The following is a 27,852-nucleotide window of genomic DNA, read 5'->3' on the forward strand; positions in this document are numbered from 1 at the left end:
AAATTATCAACAGCCAGACCAAATGACAAAACAAGATCAAGTGTGTGCCCTTGTACTTGTGTAGGGCTCAATACAGATTGTATGAGATTAAAAGAATCAATGAGATTTAAGAAATCCCTCGCCAGAGGGTTTTCCAGGCAGCACACATGAACGTTGAAGTCACCAGCGATTAAAACGCGGTCATATTTCGGCATGATGTCAGACAGGAATGCAGAAAAGTCAGTTAAAAAATCCTCGTTGTATTTTGGTGGTCGAGAAATGACAGCACACAGCACTGTGTGAGGACATCCCACCTCAAACAAGCTTAATTCAAAGCTGGCAGGAGCTGATGACAGCGATATTTGTTTACATTTGAAGTGGCTTTTAAAGACACTTGCAATTCCTCCTCCTCGACCAGATGACCACGGAGAATTAAAATAGCAACAGTCGGCAGGTAAAAGTTCTGTAAAAGTACTGGACTCACCAACGCTCAGCCACGTCTCTGTGACAAAAAGGAAGTCCAGATCGCGTGATGTGAAGAAATCCTTTAGGATGAACGTTTTATTAGCAAGCGATCTGGCATTTACCAGGCCAAACCTGGCTGGAGCCGGTGGGTCAGAACGAGCCATTGACAGACGCTCCCTGGGTCGATTCCACACCAGCGTGGAAGAGGAGGGGAGGGGCCACGGGGGAGGAGCAGGCATCCGAGCCGGTCACCGGTACCAAGCAGGCTGCGACAGGATCCAGCCAACGTCGGGAGATACAGAGGCAAGGCACCGCTCCAAATCCGACACGATCGGGACGCATCCGCACGACCCTCAGCCTTACCAAACGGCCTCCACGCTTACCGCGCCTGCGTTTTCGCCGAGGGAGTGGCGCTGACGTGCGGCAAAGGTGTACCACTATATCTGACAAGAACGGAGGCAGAGTTTGGTGTCCATATTGATCTAAGTTGACCAGACCTGTAGTGGAGGTTCTCAGATTTAGCGTTTGGCGATCATACACCAGCAGAGAGTTGACTTTAAGTGCAGCAAGTGTTACAAACAGTAAAAACACACACAGCCTACGGAGCAGCCGACGGCACGCCTGACACACTGGTCCCATCTTCTCCATCCAACTCCCACCAAGACAAGTGTCCCTGAGCAAGATGCTGAACCACTTTGCACCATTTTCCATCCCTCCAAACTGCTCTCCATCACTCTCTGATGCTGCTCTCGGCCCTGATCCGGCAGTGTTCACTGGGAAGCTGCTGAGCCCAGCTCCTATGCCCATGGTGTAAATAACAACAATCACTGGGCGCTCCAACTTCTCAGTCAGGGCAGACTCCAGTCAGCTTATACGGGCACTAGCTGTATGGATAATTGAGCTAAATGGATAATGTAAGCTAGTAGTTACAGCCAAACATAGCTAAAGCCTATAGCGAGCAGCAGTTCACAGTTACTCTGGTGATATGAAGGAATGAATGTCAACTTCAGTTTTGTTGTAGTTCAGATAGATAAGACTTTATTAATGTCACACTGGAGAAATTTACTGTTACAGAAGCTCTTCAGAACACACAAGGGGGGTGGGGGGTGGGGGTGCAAACAGCATTGGGAGGTGCAAATAAGAACAATAAATTACAACTGTGCAAATAGGCAACCACAAAAAGCATTTCTTTCAATGTACATACAGTGTACATGGATTTTCACTTTGAATTCAGCAACTTGGATATCAAGGCCTCATACCTGAAAGTACACGTATGCTCTTACAGAGAATATGTTGATGACATATAGAGACAACAGTCTACCTTGGCACAAACTGATTTGACAGATTTGCTGTCTGACTACTTAGTCAAAAGCATGAACTATCCAATGGCCACCTTGAGTTCATCTTTACATTCCCCAATGGTCAACTTTTCCTCCTGAAGAGTTTTGGATGCGGTTTGCAAAATGTTGCCAGTGTCAAGCATGTGGGTCAGAAAACAGTGAAAATGCTTTTTGCAGATACGTTACTGGTCACTGCCATTGCTTGTGGCCAGTTGAATTTGAAAGGCTGGCAATAATTTTGATACTTTCAACAGAGTTTCATGCCTCGATGTGGACCATCTAATATTGTCAAACTTGCCCAGTTTCACAAAGGAGATTCCATTCTCTTCATACAACTTATTCAGCCCGGCAGAATTTTTTACTACACATTTTTGTAAATAAGACTGCATTAGCTTGAGAACAAAACAAACCAGCTGTCATAGTTTTGGTAAAATGTCGTTGTACATACCGACATTGACAGCAGCCCTGTCTGTGCACACAGCAACCAACTTTGTCATCCAGTCATCCAAGAGTGCATCATGGAGGAGCTTCACAAGTCCATCCGTTATGGTACGTGAATGACATGTTCCTCCAACATTCAGTCCTGGCCACTGCACATCTTGGAGCCACTTTTCAGGTTCAATTTGACTTTTCTTTGTAGGTGGCAGAACTGTGTATGACCAATGACAGCTGCCACCTGGTATGCAAAGGCGCCTTTTGAAACTTACTGACATTATGCATATCTGATTTTTGTCAAACATGCGTATATGCATACTGGTTATGGGCACCCCTGTTTATAACAACATAAAGCAAATTTGTAACTGTCCCTATAGTTTGAAGTGTAAGTCCACTGACCAAGCTGCTTTTCTTCCCTGTTGTCTGGATGCTTTGCTAGTCACCCATGGCCTCCACATGCCTGGTGGAAAGTGGAAACAACACTCAAACTTAAAATCCCTCAGCAGTATTACACCCCAGTTTCCAAAAAAGTTGGGATACTATGTAAAATTTAAATAGACACAGAATATGATGATTTGAAAAACACTGAAACCCCATATTTAATTGACAATAGCACAAAGACAACATATCAAATGTTGAAGTTCAGAAATTTTGTTGTTTTTGAAAATGATATCCTCATTTAGAATTCTATGCCGGCAACATGCTTCACAAAAGTTGGGACACCCTAATACCATCATGGATGGCTGGCACCATGTCTGTTTCAATGCAGTGCCGTCTGAGGGCCTGAAGTTCACAGCCACCCAATACTGGTTTTTGGTCTTGTTCTTTGCGTGCAGAGATTTCTTCAGATTCTCTGAATCTTTTAATGATGCTATGTACTGTAGACAATGAAATCCCCAAATTCTTTGTACTTTTACGAAAAGAAACATTGTTCTTTCATTATTGCACTTTGCCAGCGTAGTCTGTCACAGAATGGTGAACCCTTCCCCATCTTTACTTCAGAAAGACTCAGCCTCTCTGGACGTTTGTTTTTTAGCTAATCATGTAACTAACCTGTTGCCAGGCAACCTAATTGATTGTGAGATGTTCCTCCAGGTGTTTTCTTTTAGCATTGCACAACTCTTCCAGTCTTTTGTTGCCACTGTCCCAATTTTTTTAAAACATGTTGCTGGCATCAAATTCTAAATGAGAATATAGCAATAACATTTCTCAGTTTCAACATTTGATATGTTGTCTTTGTGCTATTTTCAATTAAATATGGAGTTTCAGTGTTTTGCATCATCACATTCTGTTTCTATTAATATTTAACACAGTGTCCCAACTGTTTTGGAAACAAGGTTTTAGGATAATTGTGGCTCAATTCAACTTTTTATAACCTCTGCTTTCTAAGCTATTCAGCTTTTTTCCTTCTTTCTTATAATACCAGGCAATGGACAAAATGATCAAATGTACCAGATGATCAGCTAAGAATCCCACCTTCAATGAGGAGATACCAGCTGCAGAGGAACACAATATTGAGAAAAGTACTTCAAGCACATCAAGTGAAGCTGAGCCAAGCCGTACCATACAGTGGAAACACAGTATTAAACAGTAATATTATTATAGTAATGTTAATATTAAATATAAAACATAGCCTAATAGTAAAATGGTAACATTCTTTTTTTTACCAAACATTCCTAATGAGGTTAAATTTAGGGTTTTTGTAATTTCGGTTAGATTTTGAGTGAGATTTTATTATTTCTGCAATAGAACTTGGTTAGCCTGGCTGAACACACCGGATGTGCACTGGTCAAGAAGGGATTTTGTGTCTCAGCAGGCACAGGGGGAGGGAAATCAAAAGAGTTTTCAGAATTTTAATCAGAATGGGAATCACCTGTGTTTCCCTGGTGTAAGTGTCACAAACTGACAGTCAACCAAAGGAATCATTAGCCCTCAACCCACCACATCATTAAACCGCTTTAAACACCAACTCCCTCTGATTCTTCTCTCTATATACTGTTTGTGTCTGAGCTTCAGTGTCTCCTCTGTCAGGTTTCCCACACCAGCCCTAACAGGAGATCTAAAAGCAGCAGGAATAGTGTTTTACACATTAAGCAGAGATGAGCCAACATAAACTCATGGTTCTGAAGGACAGCAGAATAACGGAGGCCTGTCCAACATCTGGTTATGCTCTCACTGCTCCTTCCAGACTTGGCCAATCAATCAGAGAGAAAAGAGCAGACTGCTAGACCTCAACCAACACCTCAACAAACTAATCGAAAGCTACTGTTGGTTATTGTGTGTCTTCTATGTTTACATATTGTGTAATCTGTTATGATGCTGTGTGTGCATGCTAAAGCAAGAGTATGGTTGAAATATTATTCAGGCCACATTCAGAAGCCAAATTACACAGGCTTTATTAGGATTGTTGAAATAAGACTCTCTGGTATTATCTGCTTAAATTTGGACAATGACATCTCTATACTGCTTTATGCATTCCACTGCTTCTCGAAAGCAAACACAGCTATGTGCACCCATTGCTGCCTGTATCCACACTTGCAAAGCCATCATACGAACAGCTTTTCATTTTGCACAAACCAGAAGAAAACTATTCTGTTATCACTGGGTCCACCATTTTGGTCCAGACTGACATCTCCAAAACTGTGAGATGGGAAGCAATGAAATGTACAGGCATTCATTGTCCCCTGAGAATTAATCTTACGGACTTTGGTGAACCACTGAATTAACATTAGCCACTACCAAAGCTATAAGATGTATTGTCATGAAATTTGGAAAATTAGGTCTTAAGTTGCCCCTTATCTGATGAAATATCTCAACAACTAGCTCAGGGGTCGGCAACCTTTAACGCTCAAGAGCCATTTGGACCCGTTTCCCACAGTAAAGAAAACACTGGGAGCCACAAAACCCCTTTGACATTTAAAATTAAATAACACTGCATGTAACGTTTTAACGTTTGTTTGTTTGTTTGTTTTTTGCCTTTATGCTATGTATCAACAAACTATATGTGCCGAGAAAACAAAACTACATTTCTGCATGCGACAAAAACATTTTGGACTCAGAAAAAAGACGTTGAGTTGAAGGTTCTTACAAGTAAAATACTCAATGTCTATTTGAGTCCTTCTTGTATTTATGAAAAAATGCAAAACTTAAATTCTCCACCAGCAGCAAACCAAAAATGCCGTCCACTCTCTGTGTGCCGTTATCCTTTTACTGGCGCGTGCAGTCAGCTGTCAACCTGAACAAGAAAAGGACTGTTTCACAGAACAATAAAAAAATGTAAATATATACAAAATAATAGGCGACATGGAAGAGCAGCGGCTCTACTCTGAGCTCCTCCCGAGTGACAGAGCTCCTCACCCTATCTCTAATGGAGCGCCCCGCCACCCAGCAGAGGAAACTAATTTTCGCTGCTTGCATCCGAAATCTCGTTCTTTCAGTCATGATCCAAAGTTCATGACCATAGGTGAGGGTAGGAACGTAGAATGACTGGTAAATCGAGAGCTTTGCCTTTCGGCTCAGCTCCTTCTTCACCACGACGGACCGGTACAACGACCACAATACTGCAGCCGCTGCACCGATTCGCCTGTTAATCTCACGCTCCATCCTTCCCTCACTTGTGAACAAGACCCCAAGATACTTGAACTCCTCCACTTGAGGCAGGAGCTCTCCTCCAACCCAGAGGAGGCAAGCCACCCTTTCCGGTTTAGAACCATGGCCTCGGACTTGGAGGTGCTGATTCTCATCCCAGCCGCTTCGCACTCGGCTCATTAATTATTTTGAAAAGCCAAAGGGAGCCGCATCAGAGGGATGACAGAGCCGCATGCGGCTCCCGAGCGGGTTGCCGACCCCTGATCTAGTAGCTTAGTTGGTCAAAATCTTTGTAAGACATTAATGGATCAAGACAATGTATCCTAATTGTTAATTTAAACACAAGATACTTGTGCTCAAAAAGAGGATTCATTCTCAGTGAAGAACCTTGGAGCCCTAATCTACCTCTATACATGCCAAAGAGCAGTGATTCCTAACATGTCTCTGGGGGTCATCAGGTGGAAACCTCCCTTCAACAGTGTTTCGCCTACTTAGTCCCACTACACCTCCAGGAGGCTAGGCGGTGAACTCTGGCGTCCCAGAGTCACCCCCCCTAGTGCCAGTTCACACTGCTCCTACACAATCCAAACAGCACTGCCACGTTCAACTGACTCAGAGATGCTCCAGGTAGTGGCCAGTATCGATGCTATCATTTACCTTTTGCCAATGCTAATGCTAACCACTAAGAAGAACAGAAGAAGACAATACAGTTCCGATGCAACCATTTAGCTAATGTTAAGTGCTAACCGCTACCTGTTAAGAGGGACAGAAGCAGACAATAAAGCTAGATTCACCTATACTGTTAATGTTAACTGCTAGCTACCAGTACTAACTGCTAAGATGCTATCATACTACCACTGCTTTAGCTATTGTTAGCTGCTATAATGCTACCACAGGCCACAGGCCTAGATGCCACATGTAACTGCTGATTTCCACACTACCATCATCTACCCCTGTCTCTCACCAACGGCACCAATAAAAGCGGGGTGGGAATACAATTTAGAGGGTGCAAAAGGTGAAGGCCTAAACCACAAACTAAATTTAACACCCTCTTCTAACATTTCCTTCAAGAAGCAACAAACCCTAACATTGCCTTCAAAAAGCAAACAAAACAGGAAAACAAACCCTAACATTTCCTTCAAGAAGCAAATAAAACAGGAGAACGCAACGCAAACTCACCTGAACAGGCCGCATGGTCCCAAAGAGAGACTCTAGCTGGCCACATCCCCACCTTATCTAAACTTCCTCTTCCTGGTTCTCTTCCTGTTGGGAGAGCGAGAAGATGGGGCGGGGAAAGCAGAGCAGAGGAGAGGTGTCTTGTTCAGACTTTAACCTCTTCTCCCGCCGGGTTAGGCATGCATGTCCTCTGCCCCCCCCCCTCCCTCACTGTCCCTGTTTCAACCCCCAACTACTGTTATTTCTCCTGATTCATATCCACTGACTAGACCTAGCAGCCTCATCTGACATCTCCCTCACTGTCTTCCTTAAATTTTGCCCTTACACTCCCAGCTCCCTTAACAATGAAACAGCTGACCCTGCAACAAAACCTCTACACCCCACTTCAACCGGACAAACCCTGGTCTTCCATCCCCTCTGCTCAGATTCTGTCTTTAAATCTGCATACTTAGTCTTCTTCCTTTCATAAGCTGCCTCCACTGAATTTTCCCAAGGGACTGTTAACTCAATAAAAAACAGTCTTTTTACTCATGGACCACAAGACAATGTCCGGCCTCAGATTACTATAAACTATTTCCTGGGGCACAACTAGCTTTCCTCCCAAGTCGACCTGCATTTGCCAATCATCAGCCCCTACCAGGCAGCCACCTACCTGCCTTCTCCCTGACTTAGCAGCTCTATTTTTCTCCCCCTCTCGAACAAACTGCACATCTAACCTCTCCTTTCTAGAACTTCCAGAATTCACCTGCTTCCTTCTCTCTTCAATGCCTGCGGCTAAGCTTCTCAGCACCTGATTATGCCGCCATGTATACCGGCCTTGTGATAAGCTAATTCTACAACCTGACAAAATGTGCTTTAAACTTGCTGTACCTGAGCAGAGTGGGCACGATTGATCGCCCTGTACCCAGATGACCCTAATGACATTGATTATCTCATTTTCACCTATTTAGCACCCTGGAACCTCATGTTGTGGTACACTGTTTCTGTTTCTCAGTCCCTCAGAATCAAAGGCAGAATCAGTGTGAAGTTGTTATAGTGCTGCAAAGAAGCCAAGGTGGATAGTTTAAAGATAAGATAAGATGAGATCAACTTTAACTTTATCATTCCCCAGCTTGGGGAAATTTGGCGTTACAGGCAGCATCAATAAAAATTGCAAATAGCAAAGGCAATGGAAAATATATTGCTGATGGAAAGTACTTGAAAAATATTGAAAAATAATTGCACAGGGATCGAAACAAAAATTGCACACGGTTATGGATAAAGCGCAGTATTTGCTTTATTTCACAGTAGATATGTGTGTGTGTGTGTGTGTGTGTGGGAGTGTGTGTATGCGTCACAGTGGAAATAAAATTATACATGCATAGTGTAGTATTTAGGGAAAAAGGACAGTAATATAGGACAGGTTATAGCATGTATGAGGTAGAAGGATGTTTTACAGTAGTGCAAAGAAAAAAACAGTATGTATGTGAACACAGTGCTACATCAAGCAATGCTTGAGTTGAATAACCTGACAGCTGCTGGAATGAAGGACCTGCGGTAGCGTTCCTTCTTATAGGGTGGGTGCAGCAGTCTGTTGCTGAAGGAGCTGCTGAGGGCCACCACAGTGTCACGTAGGGGGTGAGGGGGGTTGTCAATGATTGATGTCAGCTTGGCAACATCCTCCTACATTCTCAATGGTGTCAAGAGGGCAGTCCAGGAGAGAACCAGCTCTCCTGACCAGTCTGTTCAGTCTCTTTCTGTCCCTCTCAGAGCTTACACAACCCCAGCAGACCACTGTGTAAAAGACTGCAGATGCAACCACAGAGTCATAAAATTTTTAACAGTGTCCTACACACTCCAAAGGACCTCAGTCTTCTCAGCGGATGGAAATGACTTTGGCCCTTCCTGTACACGGCATCAGTGTTAGTGGACCAGTCCAGTTTGTTGTTGAGGTGCACACCCAGGGATTTGTACTCCCTCACAATCTCAATGTCCAAACCCTGGATGCTCACTGGTGTGATCTGTGAACACTTCTTGTGCAAGTCTCTCACCATCTCCTTGTTCTTGGTGGCGTTGATGTGCAGGTGATTCAATCCATACCAGTTGACGAAGTTGGTGATGACTTCCCTGTTTTCCAGCTTGTTGAAAAACAGGTTCAGCTCATTTGCCCATTGCCCATCTCCAGATTCAGGGATCCTGCCATTGTCACTACTGTGGCCTGAGATGGTTTTCAGGCCCCTCCAAACCTCTCTGGTGTTGTTCCCCTGCAGATGCTCCTCTAGCTTTCTCCTGTAGCTGTCCTTGCCTCTCCTGATCTCCCTTCTCAGCTCTGCACCCTCTTCAAGTCGGTTTTGTCCCCAGACTTAAAAAACCTCTTCTTCTCATTCTATAGGGCTTTCTTTTCAGGGGACACCCAGGGTTTGCTTTTTGGGAAACACCGCACCTTCCTAGTAGGCACAGTGTTGTCCACACAGAAGTTAATGTGGTCTGTGCATGTTGTCAAACTGTTAATGTGAACTACACAACACTTCCTAGTCAGTGGCGTTAAAACAGTCCCTCAGTGCCATGCTGGACTCCTCTGACCATGTCTTCACATACCTTATGATTGGCTGTTGTTTAATCACAAAAGGTATGTAAGCAGGTAGCAGATGAAGCAGGTTGTTATCAGATCGGCCCAGTGGGGGGAGGGGTGAAGAACTGTACCCATCCTTTGTGCTTGCGTACAGTAAGTCCAGTATTTTATCTCTGGTGTGGCATTTGACATACTGGGTGAAGGTGAGGAGAGTTGAAGACAGGGAAGCGTGCTTGAAATCTCCACAGATGGGGAGGAGGGCCTGGGGGTGGGATGTCTGCAGCTGTGAGACTACAGTGTGTATGAGCTTGCATGCTGCTGCAGCATCGGCCGGGGGGGATGTACACCGTTATTGTGATGACGTGTGAGAATCCCTCGGGAGGTAATACAGCAGAATGTTAACAGCTAGCAGCTCAATGTCTCTCTTGCAGCACTGCTCCTTAACACTGATGTGTCCTGGGTTACACCATCTGTTGTTCACAAACATCGCTACGCCCCCATCCTGCCTCTTACCGTATTCGGCCACTTGCCTGTCCGCTCTCAGCAGATGAAAATTGTCTTGAAAAACTTGAGTTTGCTAAGCCACATCTCCATGAAGTACATGATGCTGTACTCCTGGTACTCCTGCTGCTGCCTGGTCAGAGCCAATAACGCCTCCATCTTTTTGTGGAGAGATCTTACATTCCCTATAATAAGAAAATATGGAAAATATGGATATAATATGGATCGTTTATACCATCTTCACTTGTCCCGGCACTTTGCTCCAGCTCTGCATCCCCTTTGCTGTCTCCGCTGGGAATACGCTTGTGTTGCTCAGCCCATTACAGCTTTTTCTGAGTGCAAACAATAGAGCCGTGCCTGAATGGATCTTGTGACGTTGTGTTTGAAAGTCCAGAAAAGAGTAACAAGCAAAGCACTAGTCTCACGAGTTGTACATCCACAAGAGATAAGCACAAGAAAACACTAAAACAAAGAAAAGCGGTCAGAGCTGCTGTAACAAGCTGCCACTAGTGTGGCACAATCTCAAATCTTGAATGTTTAGTTTGGTGCTCTAAACATTTGACCTTTGACAGGGAGATGTTCACATCTTGTCTGTCACAAAACACTTGTATGAGTCATTGAGGAAGCCAATTATAGATGACCCATTTTGTTGTCAGTGTGGGAGGACTTGTTGAACAGGACTGTGGTACATAGAGCTCTGGGTATTTCTCCTTATCCAGTGAGACTACCACAAGACCCCACAAAACGTTTTCAAGCATCTTTGTACAGTTATTTGCACAGTATATATTTTTAAATAAATAGATCAAAGATATTATTTCTGTTTCACTACTTTGACCTGTCATAGCTCTGTCTTTTCTGCAGATTTTAGGTCACAAAGACCTGACGTCCCCAACACAGCGGTACATTGACAGCAAGGTGGTACGAACGCAAACAGAGGGAGAGTGGCTGTCCTTTGACGTGACTGAGGCAGTGAGTGAATGGCTCAACCATAGAGGTGAGTCCATATTATTTTTATCGCTGTAATATGTTACTCATCATTTATTGCATGTTGACTTGTTACTTTATGATTTTGGCTTTTGTTTTATCCACAGACAGAAACAGTGGATTCAAGATCAGCCTGCATTGCCCATGCTGCACATTCGTACCATCAAATAACTACATTATTCCCAACAAGAGTGAGGAGCTGGAGGCACGGTTTGCAGGTTATTTGATTAAAAAAATTGTTAAGGGATGTTAAAGGATAAGTCTGGTGTTTTTCTATATTTTACTTTTCTCATGAAATCCTGTGAAATGATCAAAACCCACAGTGGTTTTATTCTAGTTATCTCGCCTGTTATTAAAGAAAACAGGCGAGATTATGCAGATTTTGGACCTGTCTCTGTTCAACAGATACTTAACGTAGCGACCTTTGCACATGTGGACAATCAGACATGTGCTGGAATGCGTGTGTCCCCACGATTGGTTCACTTCCATCAGCCTGAGAGATGTGTATTTCCACATCCCTGTCATTCCCAAATGCAAAAAAAAGTCCTGTGCATTTCCTTCCACGGAGTACAATAACAGTACAGCGGGCTACCATTGGGCTATTCTCTGGCTCTGCACACGTTCTTCAAGTATATGGAAACAGGGTTTAGGAAAGGGTTCAGGGCACTGTTCGACTTAGACAACCTGATCCTAATGGCCCTCGCCCAGGAGAAAGCTGCACTGGGTTTTGCCGTCAACTGGCAAAAGAGCTTTCCACTTCACACACAGTCAATAGTTTACCTGGATGTGGGAGCAAAGCTGTCCCCAGCCAGACTGTACATCCTAAACTCTCGCTGTCAGCTATGTGTCTGTGGGATATGATGTCAGCAAGCTATGTGGTTGTCCCCTTCAGGCTCCTAAACATGATAAAAATCCAGAGGCAGTTCAGCCACCTGCACCTTGACCCAATTTGGCACATGAGCTTAATGCTGACCATCTCTCCCTCACTGCAGTCAGACCTGCGATACTGGAAAACTCCCTCTGTTCAATCAATGGGGGTTCTCCTCAGCAGAGTGATGTCACGGATATTGGTGTACATGGATGCAATTCTCTGTAGCTGGGGTGGAATGTGTGGCTCTGAGGTGGTGGGGGCAAGATGGAAGAATACTCCATCCCTCCACATACATTTTCTGGAGCTATCCTCCTCCAAACCAATAATGTTAAAACACTTGGCTCCACTGCTGACAGACAGATATGTCATAGTAAAGACAGACAACATGACAGTGTATATGGACTGTCAGGGCTGTGTATGCTCAGCCCAGTTGCTGCAGATAGCCAGGAGGGTCCTGCTGTGGTCACACTGACACCTGCTCTCCATCAGAGTTGTGTATATCCCAGGGATACAGAACTCCACTGTGGACTTGACGTCAGATAGTTGTTCAGATAGTGGGTAGTGGGAAAGATTGGATCTGTGTTCTTTACGACTGAATGCAGAATACGTACTGTGGTTCTGCATGAATGCTCCAGAGAGGCATCCACTGGAGTGGATACCTTCTCACACCATCTGTGGTCCTTAGCTCTCCTTTACGTATGTCACTCAGTTTGCCTGATTCCTCGCTTCTTAGTATATTCTTAGCATTCTTAATATTAGTAGTCTTAATATTCTTAGTGTATTCAGGAGAATCTGGCGGTCATTGTGGTAGCACCAGAAGAGTGTGTCTTGGTTCCCAACCATGGTGCAGCTGCTGGTGGGAAATCCATGGCAGCTCCCATGGCACAAATACTCACTGTCACAGCTGGATGGCACAATCTTCCACCTCCCAAGATAGTTCAACAACTAGTTTTCCTACTGTTGTGACTTAGCAAGATTTACATTTTTGCATTAACTCTGGTTAGGTGAAAAGATCTCACACTTATAGGCACCTGTTCACACTTACTTCACATGCTTTTCATTCATTGGCTGGACTGGATGAGAAGGATTTGTGTGTGAGGCCAAAAGCATCTGGAGAACTGAAAACCTGGCAGGAAAATGGCTTGAGTGTTGATTAGTAGACTTGTGTGGCATTTCTCCTCTCCTCTCCTTGTTGTGATTTTTGTATACAGTTGTTTGTTTTGTTTTTGTTTTTATATTTCGTTTGTGCCAGTTTATTATGAATATGAGCCAGAAACATGAAATAACCAATAACATGACATAATGAGTATGTTGTCCCCAAAAATATACACCCAATTGGGCAGATGGTGGCACTGTAACTTTCTTCACTGTAAATTTCTTGGTTGGAAAGCCCCCATCCCTCACACCGTAAGTGTGACTGACATGAAATTGGACAAACAGTCCAGCCCAATGTGCTCTGCTTTGAACACTATATCAACATCAAATTGGGTATACAGCATTGCTGGACTGAGAACCACATTTATACAGGCTGATCTAGAGAAATATTTATTAGGTATCAAGAGGGTGGCATGGAGACTTTAAGGGGTCGCAGAGTGTGTACGTATGTGTGTGTACGTGTGTGTGTGTATGTGCAGAGACCTACTGTACATATTAAGATGATATTCACCAATTGTGTCACTTATACCATGTGAGCCCACCGATTTAGTGATGTCAGTGATCCAAGATATCGACTGTTTAACCAGTAATGCTTTCTCTGAGCATTTAAAATGTGGTCAAAGTGCAAGGTGAAGTGAAAGGTACTAAGCTTTGAATTAACTGTCATGACATTGTTGACTATTGTGGCTTTCTTCAAAATGATTTTCATCCTGTTTCAACTGCTTTTTTTGTCACACAATCAAACACAAGTTATTATTACTAAACCAAACATGCTTCAACAAAACAATCCCAACACTTCTGCAGCCATTTTGTATTTCTTCTAGTCAAAGGTGGCAACCATGCATGTGCATCTAACAGTTAAAAAAAAGCCATAAGCAGTTGTTGTTGTGTGTGGTACTTGGGACCGGGAGAGGCTGCACAGAAACAGAAAATAGTGCTGCTGCTCACTGCAGAGACTGCTAGCAGGCAGTAGCAGGCAGCTGAGTGAAATCAGTCTGTTGCCCTGTGCCCTGGCATCACCCTGCTGCAAGGCTGTTTGTTTGGTTCAGAGTGTACAGAGAGCATCATCTCATCATTTTCACACTTGTAAATTTCAGATGACCAAAACTGAGGTGGTCTAGGGTTTAGGGGTGGTAGTTGCCAGCCTATGCCACCCCGGTAGGTCCACTTTGGCCATTAGCCAAAACACTTTTTCAAAGGTTGTGGAGGCCACAACTCATTAAGAATTTTTTTCCAGTCATCGTAAGTCTTCAGGCTGTGATTGGGAATAGGCCTGTTGAAGCATTGTGAACTCAACCCCTAGGGGGCGCCACAAATACCAAAAATGTGTACCTCAAAACCCAATGAACAGAATTTCACAAATTTAGTGGTGGATGATCTGGGTGCAAGTATTTACCAAAATCTGAAGTACCCGAGTGGCAACCTCTGGGCTTGAAAAATGAAGCCAATGCAGAAATGCCAAAAACTGGATATTGTTGCCCGGGGACTCCACAAGCTCCTTCATTTGGTCCAGCCAAATACCCACTCACTTCTTTCCACCACCTCCTCATATTTGTAGGTTCAGTCTGGATACATACGGAGGTAAATTTTTAAAAATGTCTCACATATATATAGTTTTATTTTCAAAAAAGGTTCAGTTATTTCCTAAAACAGCTCGCCACTGTGGTTTTTAACAAAGATTGCAGAAGGAAATAGCTTAGGTTAGTAGACTTGTTGGGGACTGTTCTCAGCTATGGATAGTCCACATTTGGTGCTCTCATGAGTATTTGGTGCCGCAGAATGTTGTATGTGGGACTGAGTCAAAATAAAGTGGTGTGTGTGTTCATGGTAATTAAGGAACATGTGGCACATTGTTGTGTTTTTGTTATTTTTCGAGGACATCGCATGAAAGAGGACAAGTTTGTCTACAAAATGATCCCGAAATTATGCGTGTAGAGTGTAATTTGTGGCCGTAGCGACGAGAAAAAGAGAAGATTTTCAGATCATTTTTAGACTCTGTGCCACCCTGTCCCCCACTCTAGCACGAACATTCCGCGCAATACACACCCATTATAATCTCAAAATTTCCCTCAAAACGATCACTGTCATTGAACAGTGACTGATCAAAAACTATACTACCAATCAAAATGTGGATGAACACACCAATAGACCAGACTTGGGTCTACATTTTAAAGTTTAAATGAAGTCTCTCGGTGAATGTATGCCTGAGCTATAGACGTTTGAAAAACTCCAATTTCAATCTTTATTTTTTCGCCCGTCCCATTCATTTCTTATGGAAAATTTATTTAATAAATTTGAGAAAAGTAATAGCACACCGATCCCAATCAAACCGCACGTTTTGATATATAATTTGCGAGGGTTTTCTCAAAGCTGCGGGACGAGTTAAGGGACGAAAATTTGGAGGAGGATGAAAAATAAGAAGAAGAAGAAGAAGAAGAGGAAACGCGCGGGATAGTAATAAGTGACTCGGGGCGTTGCCCCGTGTCCCTAACAAGTATGCAAAGAAAAATTACAAGAATTAATGGATATATTATAGGAGGTTGCGAGTGTCAGGGAAGTTTTGAATGTGTGTTTGCCAGGAAGTATTGTCAGTTCTATTGACAATGCCAAAATGTAAAATATATAAGAACAGCAGACTAGAAATAAGAAATAGAAGCAAACAATACATCAAATCTAAACTAGAAAATTCCCTCTGGGAAATTTTGAAAGGGACACGGGGTGTGTTTAAGCCGACAAAATTATCTACGTTTTAAAGTTTGAATGAAGTCTCTAGGAGAAACTATTGCGAAGCAGTGGACAATTGAAAAAGGCTGCAATTTGAGAAAACAGCAGATATCAGGTAGTCAGTCCCTGATTAATGAATTGCTGTCAGCTGTGCCTGTGGGTTGAGCTCAGAGGTTGCCATGACAACTTGGGGCAGTTAGAAGCAGGCAACATGCAGAGAGCAGGCAGTATGCAGTGAGATTTGGGTTCTGCGCACCTCCTAAACAAAGCCCCCCCAGGAGAGAACCGTACGTCCTATCAGAGTGTACTATAGATCATTGGACTCCCGAGATTTCTGCTTTTCTCACAAAACAGCTCTGAATTTTTACATTGGAGTCAATGGGAGAGCAGGAGGGAGCTGGCTTCACAAAAAGTCTCACTATTTAAATTCAGTAAGTCTCTCTGCTTTTTTGAGGACATCACAAGAAAGAGGACAAGTTTGTCTACAAAAGATCCCAAAATTATGTGTCTCCTATTCACTGTTTGGATTTTACGGCAATTTCATCACCCACTGTAGGGGGAGATATTTTGAGCATTTTTTGAAAAACTTTATGGTCTTCAGATGGTCATAGCTCGAAAACCGTAAGAGATATCAAAAAATGTGCCGAGGTTCATTTGGAGCCGACAAAATTATCTACGTTTTAAAGTTTAAATGAAGTCTCTCGGTGAATGTATGCCTGAGCTACAGACGTTTGAAAAACTCCAATTTCAAGCTTTATTTTTTCGCCCGTCCCATTCATTTCTTATGGGAAATTTATAAATTTGAGAAAAGTAATAGCACACCGATCCCGATCAAACCGTACGTTTTGATATATAATTTGCGAGGGTTTTCTCAAAGCTGCGGGACGAGTTAAGGGACGAAAATTTGGAGGAGGATGAAAAATAAGAAGAAGAAGAAGAAGAAACACGCGGGATAACAATAAGTGACTCGGGACGTTGCCCCGTGTCCCTAATAAATTATGTATAATAGAGTAAGCAGGAAAAGTAATGTAGAGACAACATACATTGACTTTGTGGCTTTCCTGCCCGTAATGGAGAGTGAAAGGTTCATCTAGAGGTAGAGGTCATCGTTTATTGTTTTGAGCAGTGGGGTTAAGTTAAGTCCAAACAGCTCTGACAGCCTGGGGGAAACATTAATGCCTAAAAAAACATAGCACAAAAAGTAAGTAAATTTTTTTTGGGGTAGAATATTTCTTCGTTGTAACAATGCTTCTTGGCAATCTTATACCGTTGGAAAGCCTGCTTATTTCCCTTTTAAATGGGGCAGCACGTGTGGTACCATTTAAGTGCTCAACCTATGCATATATGTTTTTATTCTACTGACATATATATATTAATTACTGTGCAATAGAGTAAACACTGTACTTTATCTGTACCCACCATGTGCAGTTTCAATCCATGTGCAATTTCTCTCAGAACTGTCCAATATCTCTTCTAATTTTTGTCAGTACATTTTTTCTGCCAAATTTTTTTGAATAGTTCTTTTTTGGTAATATATTTTTTATAGTTCTTTTGCGTAAAATGTACATATATAGTCAACTTTTAGTTTTTCTATTCTGTTGTTATTCCTATATCATTAATTAATAAAGTTTTATCTTATCTTATCTTAGTCATAGTCCTACAGTTCAATGGAACTATTTTAAAGCAGCAGTATTTTTATATAAATAAAAATTGCTGGGAAACAGTCACAGTTTGGTTAGAGTTAGGCACCAAAACTACTTGGTTAGGTTTGGGAAACGATCATGGTTTGGCTTACTTTAGAAGTACATCTTGAAAATGCACTGGGATGCATCATCAGTGATGTACCCTGGGGTCATCAAGTGTTTCGGGTCTTTCAACATCAGACACTCTCGCCTGGGTGACCCAGCTGGGGTGATCAGTTCCTGACTCGCATCCCAGCAGCAGTTGACCAAAGGGCCTCCCTTTTCAGCCTTTTCTCTGCGGCTGATCATGCCTCCAGCATGCAGCTGGGGTGTACCGTATGGTTAGTCAAGGCAAGAATAACCCTGCATGAACATATTTTGTAAATGGCAGCTAGCAGCTGCTGAGGATGTGTTGGAGATCATCTTCCACGCCAGAGGGCACAGGATGGTGTTTCACTCTTGCTCCAGATGTGGAGGTTTGCAGGACTTGGTCAGTCATTGTGCACCGCATGGATCAGGAAACAGACTCTGTAGTAGTTTGTCTGCAGGATATTGTCCCAGGTGACCCTGCTCAACAGATTCCCACTTTGTCCTAGCTCCATGCTGTCTCAGACCTACCATCCTGCTTACTCCTTCTACCTCCACTCCTGCTTGAACGTCATCTTGGACTAGTTGGCATCTCTCTCTGCCCATGGCTTTACAGATTTGGGTACTGAGGAAGTAACTGAGACCAGCTCAGCCTGTGGCCTCGTTCCCCACTAGTTCCCTCTGCCTCAGCCTAGACTCTGCCACCTGTAGTCCAACTGATGCTCTCCACTTCCTGCACCTCTCTCTTCTGTGACACCATAAACTCCTCTTTCAGACCACTGAAAGGGAGCTGCAAGATATTGCTGTTGCCATACAGTGCTGAACTGCTTAGGCTCTGAGGAAGACTGAGTCATCTCTGGAGGTAGCTGCTAATCTACTTCTCCACTGACTCGACAGTTGACAGAAGCCACCGGATTCTGGGCAGAATGGGATGTTGGCAAACCCTTCATGAGCTAATTTTCGAGGTTGTCGGTGGTCTTTTTGATGAAAGCGGAGTCTTTGGCTGGAATCAAAGATTTTCCCCAGATTCTTCACTGTCTCTTCTCCTCAGTGAATGATGGAATGATCACACCAGATAGAGCAAAGCAGACCTTGTCCACCACTTGCCCCTTCTTCAGCACCAATGACCAAGACTTACTGGGTTTGAAGCTCATCCTTGCCTATGTGATGAGCTTCTCTAGGCCTTGGAGGCTCCATCTGATGCTCGGTACCAATGGTGTCGTTATGGTGAGATCATCCATGAAGCCTCTGATTAGAGGTTTTGGCTCACCAGACTTGGTATTCTGGCCTCTACACTCCACCATAGCAGATTTAGACAACCATGTTCATGGCCAGTGACTCTCAACTGAAAATCATTGCAATAATCCAGGGTGAGGTTTCTGATGTTGCTCGGCACATGGCATCTCTGCAGGGTGATGTCGACCAAACTGTATGGTATGGGTCCATAGGCATTTGTTAGGTCCAACCATAGGACAATGAGGTCTCCTCTTTTCTCACGAGCTTCTCGGATGAGCTGAGAGAAACACCATCCTGTTCCAAGCAGCGGGGCACACTGGTGCTGTAAAATTGGAAGAATCCTCCAAAAGTCAAAAAAAGTTTGCTCTGTCGTTGAACATTTGAATATTTGAAAAATCTGTGTTGAAACGAGAAGCGTTGCACATTGTTTTCTCACATTTAATTCGCTTAAAATTGTTTCTGAAGAATCTCAGAGTTACTACCTTGATGGGCCACATGGTTCAGGTACAAGCACTTTCTTTGAAGCATATTAACCTTGACTGATTCTTTATATTTTGATAAATAATAATTACTTATGCAGTAAGATGCATCTTATTGATCTCTCTGTTATGGTTCCAGGTATTGATGATAGCTTTATCCATGGCAGTGACCTGAAAGTGTTTAAGAAGCGGCGGCACAGCACTCGGGCGCCACACCTTCTCCTCATGCTGCTGCCTTCCTACCGGCTAGAGTCCCAGTCCCAGTCCCAGCACAAGAACCATCGATCTAAGAGAGCCCTGGACACTGCCTACTGCTCCAGGTACTAACCTGGAATTCACACTCTCACTATCATCACGCAGACATCGGTAGAGATTCTCCCCTCTGTGAGTTTTCCTTACACTAAAATTTTTCTCAGGTATCAGGACTCATGGTGAAATCCTCCAAAAAAATTTAACTGTTGGATGGTTTTAATCAATGATAAGCATTCATGCTCCCATGTCATATTACTTGCATATAAGATCTGATAGCTGTCCAGTGACACTGATTACTGTTTTATGAGGTTTCTTTTGGACAGCGCTCTTTGCATGTGAAAGGTTGGCAAAGTGAGGCAGTTAAAACTCTGTGTTGAGTAAAGTCTTGCCACATAGACCTGTTAGAATTTCTCTGGTCAGAAATTGAATCATGATCATATATTTAGACATTAATTTGGTTTAGCCGTAGTCACATAGCAAGCTCCATTGTATAAACATCACTCTTTTTGTTAACTGTTCTGATCTGGGAACAGAAGAGGAGAGGTGAAGAAACATGAGCAGTCAAAGCCAAGCAATAAAATTATCACCAGACTACTTGATGTAATTTATCACAGTTTTTTTTTCTTTTTCTCTCTGTCTGTGCCAATTGCCTGCATCCATGTAAGACATGTGATGGCAAGAAGAGCTCTAAAGAGGAATAAGTAGCATATAGTCAATGCCTTACATTAGCTTTCAGTAATTGATGAAATAATTGAATACCTCTGAATCCCCTCACCACATCTATAAATATAAACTGGAATTATCCTTTAAATACAACGGTGAATGTGTCTGGTACCTGGTTTCCTATGTTGTTAGACCGCCTGGTATCTCCCACCATCAACATTGTTGAGCAAAAGTTGCAATATTCAGAGATCACACTCTTCAACAGTCTTATCCCATCTCCAATCTTGACCTTTAATGGGCTATAACAAAGTCAGACTTTAGGAGAGACTACTGCACCACCTCTCCCTTTAATCTCTTTGTAGAAATGTTCAGGACAACTGCTGCTTACGGTCACTCTACATCGATTTTAAGAAGGACCTGGGCTGGAGGTGGATCCACGAGCCAAAGGGCTATGAGGCCAACTTCTGTGCTGGGGCTTGTCCATATCTGTGGAGCGCTGACACCCAGCATTCCAAGGTACTGTATAAGGGACAGGGTCAGAGGTTGAACAATCTGTGGGTCTGAGCTAGAGAGTTACTTGAGCATGAATGTTTTGTTCTGCTTGATTAGGTGTCATTTTTTCATCATGGTATGGCACATTTTTGTATTTCAGGTGTTAGGCTTATATAACACCATTAACCCTGAAGCATCGGCATCGCCTTGCTGCGTCTCCCAGGACCTGGAGCCCCTCACCATCCTCTACTACATTGGCAAGACCCCCAAAATAGAACAGCTCTCAAATATGAAGGTCAAGTCCTGCAAGTGCAGCTAGAACCCCTTAAAACTAGCACAAATACTCTCTCTCTCCTTCCTTGACACAAATACACACACACACACACACAAACACACAGTAGACTATGGCATACATACAGTCAAACTGCAACTGTACAACTTTCTCTTACATGCACAACTATACTCCTGGCAGTGTTAGGTATGTTGGATCAGAAAACCTCAACACTAGTTCATCGCATAAACAACAAACAGGACCAATGCTCTCATGATACCAGAAACTTGACTTTGATACCAATGCTAAGTACCAAAGGTACAGTGTTGCATTGCAGTATCTGGTCCACGAGTCCAGGTTGTAGTGTGCCTTTATGTTGTGTACTAGCTGGCAAAATCAATGTCAACATACCGTTTTTTATACCCATTAAACCTTCTCCTTCAGTGCAGTTATTTGGTGGTGCACAAGTCTGAGTGACATTGTTCTAATGTGGCTGAACAAACCAAACTAAATTCGGCAAAAATTATACATGAGGATCAGAACAGGAAAATATGTTTAAGGTCATTCAGACACAGCTCTGCCATTCTTTATTTACATGTAAGTTTTTTTTTATTTATTTATTATTATTTTTTCAAATGTAAAATGCCATGCTTAGTACCTATCTGGATCATAATTATTTAATGAGCAAAGATTTAGTTGGCCAAGATTTGCTTGAGCAACACCCATGGTTATTCTTTCAGTTGCCTGCCTATTCCAGTGCCCATTTGCACTGTCAAGAGGTGACTTTGAAATCAAACTTCAGCTCGCAGAACTTATTTGATGAAATTGCTGAATGTGTGTAAAATAATCTTAAGCGGTGGTATCAAAGTCATGCCAAAATAATTATATGTAAGATTATAGTGACCCCACTGCACAGGATACAGATATGCTACTCATACATACATACATACAAACATACACATACAGTGACACAGATATGGCTTTTGAACAGGTATGCCCATTTTTGCATTTTGAAGGCCCTGTCAACATGCATCACCTCACATACTTGTCACACCGAGACACGAGAGTAAGGCAAACACTGGAAGTATAAGTGACAAGTGTCTACATGTGAAATAAGTCCTGAAAATAACTCAGCCCCACCCCTGACACCTTCCCACCACTTCAGTCCTCTCTCCCTCACCTCACCCCTCTACAATTTTCACAGTCACACTGCATCACATCCTCATTTGTGTGTTTGTCTTTGTTTGGTATCCTTTGTAATTTTCTAAATCTTTCCATTGTTTTGCTATTTAAGATCTTCACGGTTTTGGTTTAGCACCCTGCAAATTTTGACCCAAGTAGAATTGTGGATACTATCAACCTTGCACTGACGATATATAATATCTACTCCACTTTGTAGGTTACAGATGTTGGAAAATTATTAATTTTGATAGAGTCATGATAAATGCCAACACAGAAAAGAGATGCATCACATGGGAGCACCTTAAAAGATAATTCTGGTCTGTTATAACAGTGGTCTTATTTTTGCAGTTGACCATAATTTCTATTCAGTATTCAGTATAGGATTCTATGGATAAGGAATGTAAAAAACAAAAACAAATAAAAAAAAACAGTTATAATGCCAAGTTATGAAGGGTTAAGCAGGTTTACTCATTGTAGATACTAATTTATCTTGGAATGTAGATATAGAATCCCAGAAACAATTTTGGAAAAACAGATAAAAGAATTGCTTTACAGAAGCAACCGAAACCTATAGAAAGTGATGTCGACAGCATAGCCCTTTATTACAGGTAGTATGACCTCATATTAATCACAGTTTATAGATCAACTTCAACTTTGACCTACTGTGCTAACTATATTTGTATGCACCCTTTTCCTGTGCAGAGAGGGGTTTTTAGTTATATTTCAGCTGCGCTCACTTTCAGTTTAACCTCCACATAAAGTGGTTTAAATCATCTGGTGTTTGCATCCAACCTGCCTCATCATTCAAGCTTGTGTTTCCTTACCTGTGTTTCCACATCTCAACTATTCTTAGCTACTTTAATGCTGGTGCTGTCCCAAATATCAAGCTGACTATATTAGAGCTAACATGTTTAAAGCAACTCACCTGATCCTACAGTATGTTGTAGAACTGATGTTGCTCTGCTCTTTCACGATGCCTCCACTGTCTCAGTCAGGAAATGAGTTAGCAAATAGCCATCACATGGCTTGGTGTCATGATTATTCATTCGCAACATACAGTCTCTTGTGCTTAGTCACTGTTAGTGCTGAATTTGAACATATCAGCTATACCCGCTTGTCCTTTAGTGGCATTGACACTGGTTGAGAGGCAGGGACAGGTTGCCAGTCTGTTGCAGGGCTGACACAAAGAGACAGACAACCATTCACACTTACATTCACACCTACAGGCAATGTGGACTGTGGGAGGAAACCCACGCAGGCACAGGGAAAACATGCAAATCCCACACACAATGGATGTGAAGAGAGTAGCAAGTGCACTGTTGGTATAAACAAAAGATAATGACAAAAATTAGACCCAGTTTGGAATAAACCAGAATTATTCTTTTAATGGTATCAATCAATCAATTATCAATGGACAGATTCTTGTGTCTAGAATAACTTACATAAAGTCAATGAACAGAAGCGTCCTTCATGTCTCATTTAGTGTATACTAGTTGTGCTTAGCAGTGACTGATGCTGAAATGTTAAAGGTTTTCCACACAAATTCTCAAACAAGAGATGACATTTCATAAGTTAATAAGTTAATATAACTACAGTGGTGTCATCTCAAACACTCAGCACAGCCACAGATTCAGTCCGCACTAGCTATAAAAAGTGTGGGTTCACAGAAAAGATATGTTGTCTCTTGGTAGGTGATGATCATGCTATATTTTTAGAAATGCTGGCGGTGATTCACATGATGAAAGATTATAGAAGGTATTAATGAAGAGTAACTATGCCCTAAAAACATGGTCTTAAACCAAATTTATTATGAAAGTTCTCCAACCATCAACAGCCACCTCTGTCGCACTGTAGTAGTGTTTTGTAGTTTCATCAGTGTGTTAGCTTCCTGCCAACATAAAACTTTTTTTTCACCACAAACTTCCAAAAGCTGTCTGTCATTCATTATCGTTTTGTGTCTTTAATAAAAACAAATTGCACTGACACTGTTTTAATTTTATTATTTTAGAATACCTAGTTTTCTTAATTAGCCAGAACGCTCCCTCTTATCAATTGAGTATTGATGTAGAATATCTGACCCCAGCCCCTTTGGGTGTTTAGTGTCAGTGGACTTTCTGAGTAGCAGAAAAAAAAGAGAGCTAGGCACCAACTTTGTCACGATAGGGCTGTTATGTTTATGTGTATTTGTTGTTTTGATGATGATGATCTTATTGTGACCCGCTATGCTGTATTGTAACACAGTATTGTTGTGGTGCTCTAGTGGTCAATAAATTATTTAAGTTTCAAGGGAACTCAGTGTTATGCGTGTTCTTTCTGATGCTGATTTGTTTGTAAGTGATATTTAATCTGATTGCTGCAGCGTGTCCTCCTTTCCTCTGGAAACTCTTACTCTTCCCACACTTGTTGAGTTCTGACTATGGAAAGCCACAGAGACAAATAAGAGGCTCATGTTCCCATCATTTTTGTAATGCATTCATGCCCCATAACATGATATATGATCAAAGGAGGATACATTTGGAAGACTGGAGACAAAAGGAGGAGATGCACATGCTAATGCAAAACCGTAATGTTATAATGTGGGTTTGGTCTCTAGTGGGTACACGTAATATGAACAAACCTCAGCATAAACAAACTGAAATATGTTAAGTAAAACACAAATATATGTCTTTCTTTGTCCTCATCAGAAAATACTCTCTGGTGTTCCTGGCTTTAAACTGAAATAAAGTTGGTTTGAACCCAGTAGTGCAAGACAGGAAAGATACTAAAAAATACATTCGAGTGCCATTACAGATCTGCAAATTACAGTATGAATAACCTTCCCTTAACCTTTATAATTTAGTAGTTGCTACGATATTGTAAATAAGTGAGAATTTTAAAAACTTTGGCACCAGACAGAAAAGAAACTGACAATGGAAGCATTGTTGATATTGTTATGCATTTGTCACGCAAATGTTTTCTGTGTTGTCACAGAGAAAAAAGTACTTGTTTTTAATTTATAGTTAAAGCAACAAAGTTAGTTTTGCGAGGCAAAGCTGCACAGTTAAGTCATTTGACACATCAATTGCCACTAGCACACACAACACATGTCATACAGGCAAAAAATTAGTCAAGGTACAGTAGTAAGGCCGTGATAAGATACTTTTCTGAGTTGACATGCTAGGAAATAGGACAGTAGTGTACCTCAATGAGACATGAAACAATGCCTTATCTATTGCATTATACTTGTGTGTTTGTGCTCATGAGTGGTTTATATCACTCTCATCAAAGCCAACAGACTCAACACTCATTTACAGAAATGGTAATTTTATCATCGTAATCCAGATTTCATTCAAAGACAACAGAAACAAAATAAAACTTACTAACAGTGAAAAAAACAGTGAGGTTCATCTTTCCACTGATACAACAATCACAGCCTCTGGTTTGGTTGAAATAAACTCTTAATTGACCTATTGAGATATGAAAATATAAGGAGAGGAGCAAGAGGAATGTGGGTCATCAGAGAAGAAGCGAGGGAAAACAGCATGGAGACCGAGAAAACACGCACTTTCAGTGGACGTACATTAATGGTATGCAGTTGCCTAGAGTGATGACATTGCAGTCCTTTTCACAGCTTTCTTAATTCTGCTTATCTTTGGTTGGGGATGAAAGCATGTCTTTCCTAATGGCTGTATTAATGACCAGATAAATCAAGTATTTATGTAAATGTAAAAGGGGTTTTAAGTGTTGAGTGTTTTGAGGTTGAAAGAGGAGTAAAGCAGGGATGTCCTCTGAACGCTGCTCTATATGTTCTGGCAATAAGTCTTTTAATTAAAAGAACTGACAGCCGGATCAGAGGCACACATGTAGGGCATGTGCAAAGAGTTGCAGCCATTGCTGATGCTGATTACATTACTGTAATCACACCAAAAAAAAAGGGATGGGTTAAGTGAAGAGAAATAGGAGTGAGAATAGCATTAACAGAGTGTGGGAGGTTTTTGTCAGCTCTGAAATGAGGCTTTCCACCATGCCTGTATGAGGGATTGGGTCTACGTGGTGGATCAGTGATAAATAAAGACTGTGTGATCCTGGCTCTGTGTGGTTCCTATCCATGGGAGAAGACCAGAGGAGAGCCTGGCTCATAATCTGGACCTCCACGAATTATAACTCAGCATCTCAGCTGGAAACTATTGAAGTGTGTCCTCATCTGGGTCAGTGGTGATCATACTTAGCATACTAGCACTGAGCATAGCTGCACAATCACACACACAACTGCTGATTGGGCTTAAACTGAAATACAGTTTAATGATACATCAGCCTTTGACCAGTGATGAGATGTTAAAACTCCTATCCTGTAAGGGTTAGATTTTAGTGATATTTGCTTCTGCTGGTACCAGTGGTGGAACCTATACAGTAAGAGCACACTCAAAAATCATGTAGTTTATCACATCACTGAACTCATGCAGACATTGTGAAATAACATTTGCAGTACTAATTTAATTTACTTGCTGCTCTGATTAATTTTTCTGTTTCCATTGGATCAGACAGATGTATCTTTTTTTTGCAGATATATATATATATATATATATATATATGTTGTTTTAATTTAGTGAAGAAAACTAAAAAGGCCCACAGTTTGAGAAATTAGTCATGCAGTATCACTATCACTGCCCACCAGATAGTGAGAATCAAAGAAATGTAGCAGTTCTCCTACTCCATCCCCTATCCACAGAAATCATTATGGAATCTGAAATGCTTCAAGAAAATCTTTAATCTGAGAACAACAGAAGCACTGACAACTTAATAACCCTCTGATTTAAGGCATGAGATTAGTCAATTATGTTTGGGTTAAATACTTGTACTAGCAAATAAGTAGTTGTTACAACATTTATTTATAGGTGTTACCAATGGCTACACTAGAAGACGGAGTGAAAAAACTCATGTCATAGAGCTGGGGGAGATGCAATATTGTTTAAATATGGAGGCAAAAGCACACATTTTTTTGGTAGTCTCTCCTAGAAGACAGTCATAGTTTTGCAAATGTAAAAAAGAGCAGAGCAAGAAAGCACTTCTGACAGAAAATGTTCTGTTCTGTTCTGTTCTGGCCCCTTTAGGTCTAGATTACTTTCAAAAAATGTGTAGGGTTGCGGTACCGTAACTGCTTAGAGTGAGCTTACAGTGAAACTATGTGGGCACATTAGCAAATACAGCTGCATGCATGCTGCCTCTTTAACACACCACTAATTTGAATTGTGTGCCTGCTCTGTTACAATCACCGTGCTGCCAGTGTTGTAATAGCCATGAAAAAAATGATCCACTCGAGACCTAACATTAGCGTATGCTTTTGATATGGCCATACTCTAATACTCCACTGTACAACATGTTCTCACTTTCTCATCATATTGATCAGTGGCCCTATCCTTCAAACTATGGCGCTCAGGGTGCCGCTCTAGTGTCAGATTTGCATGTTCAGGAGTCAGTGGCCAAGTTAGCAAAATAAAGATGCAATGTCCAGATAGTAATGTCCAGTAAGACTTTGAAAACAAAGCTTGTTTTGAAACAATAACAAATATGGTTAACATTGTGAAACATCACAGTTTGGTATAGACACCAAAACTACTTGGTTTGGTAAAAGATTGTGGTTTGGGTTCAAATGTTAGTTACATCAGTTAGTTCTGTATTAAGTTACGTCATTTACAAAAGAAGTCAGTGTTCACTTTGGTTTCACACGGGACACAACCCTTTTTATAGAGGTCTCTCTGA

General features: G+C 41.9%; 1 protein-coding gene across 2 annotated transcripts in view; it reads left to right on the plus strand.

The window, feature by feature from the left end:
* The window catches only part of tgfb2 (transforming growth factor, beta 2), a 62,104-nt gene extending 37,711 nt beyond the window's left edge, over positions 1-24,393 (plus strand). Inside the window, exons 3-7 of one of the 2 annotated variants that reach the window (XM_041941841.1) lie at positions 10,897-11,029; positions 11,127-11,237; positions 19,393-19,573; positions 20,531-20,684; positions 20,821-24,393. In XM_041941841.1, coding sequence (XP_041797775.1) covers positions 10,897-11,029; positions 11,127-11,237; positions 19,393-19,573; positions 20,531-20,684; positions 20,821-20,979 — 738 coding nt within the window. In that variant the 3' untranslated portion in view covers positions 20,980-24,393. The remainder of the gene's footprint in view (positions 1-10,896; positions 11,030-11,126; positions 11,238-19,392; positions 19,574-20,530; positions 20,685-20,820) is intronic. The other variant, XM_041941842.1, reaches the window with a different exon arrangement.
* Positions 24,394-27,852: the final 3,459 nt, after the last annotated feature.

This window comes from Chelmon rostratus, chromosome 8 (assembly GCF_017976325.1).
Source record: "Chelmon rostratus isolate fCheRos1 chromosome 8, fCheRos1.pri, whole genome shotgun sequence".
Lineage (NCBI taxonomy): Eukaryota > Metazoa > Chordata > Actinopteri > Chaetodontiformes > Chaetodontidae > Chelmon > Chelmon rostratus.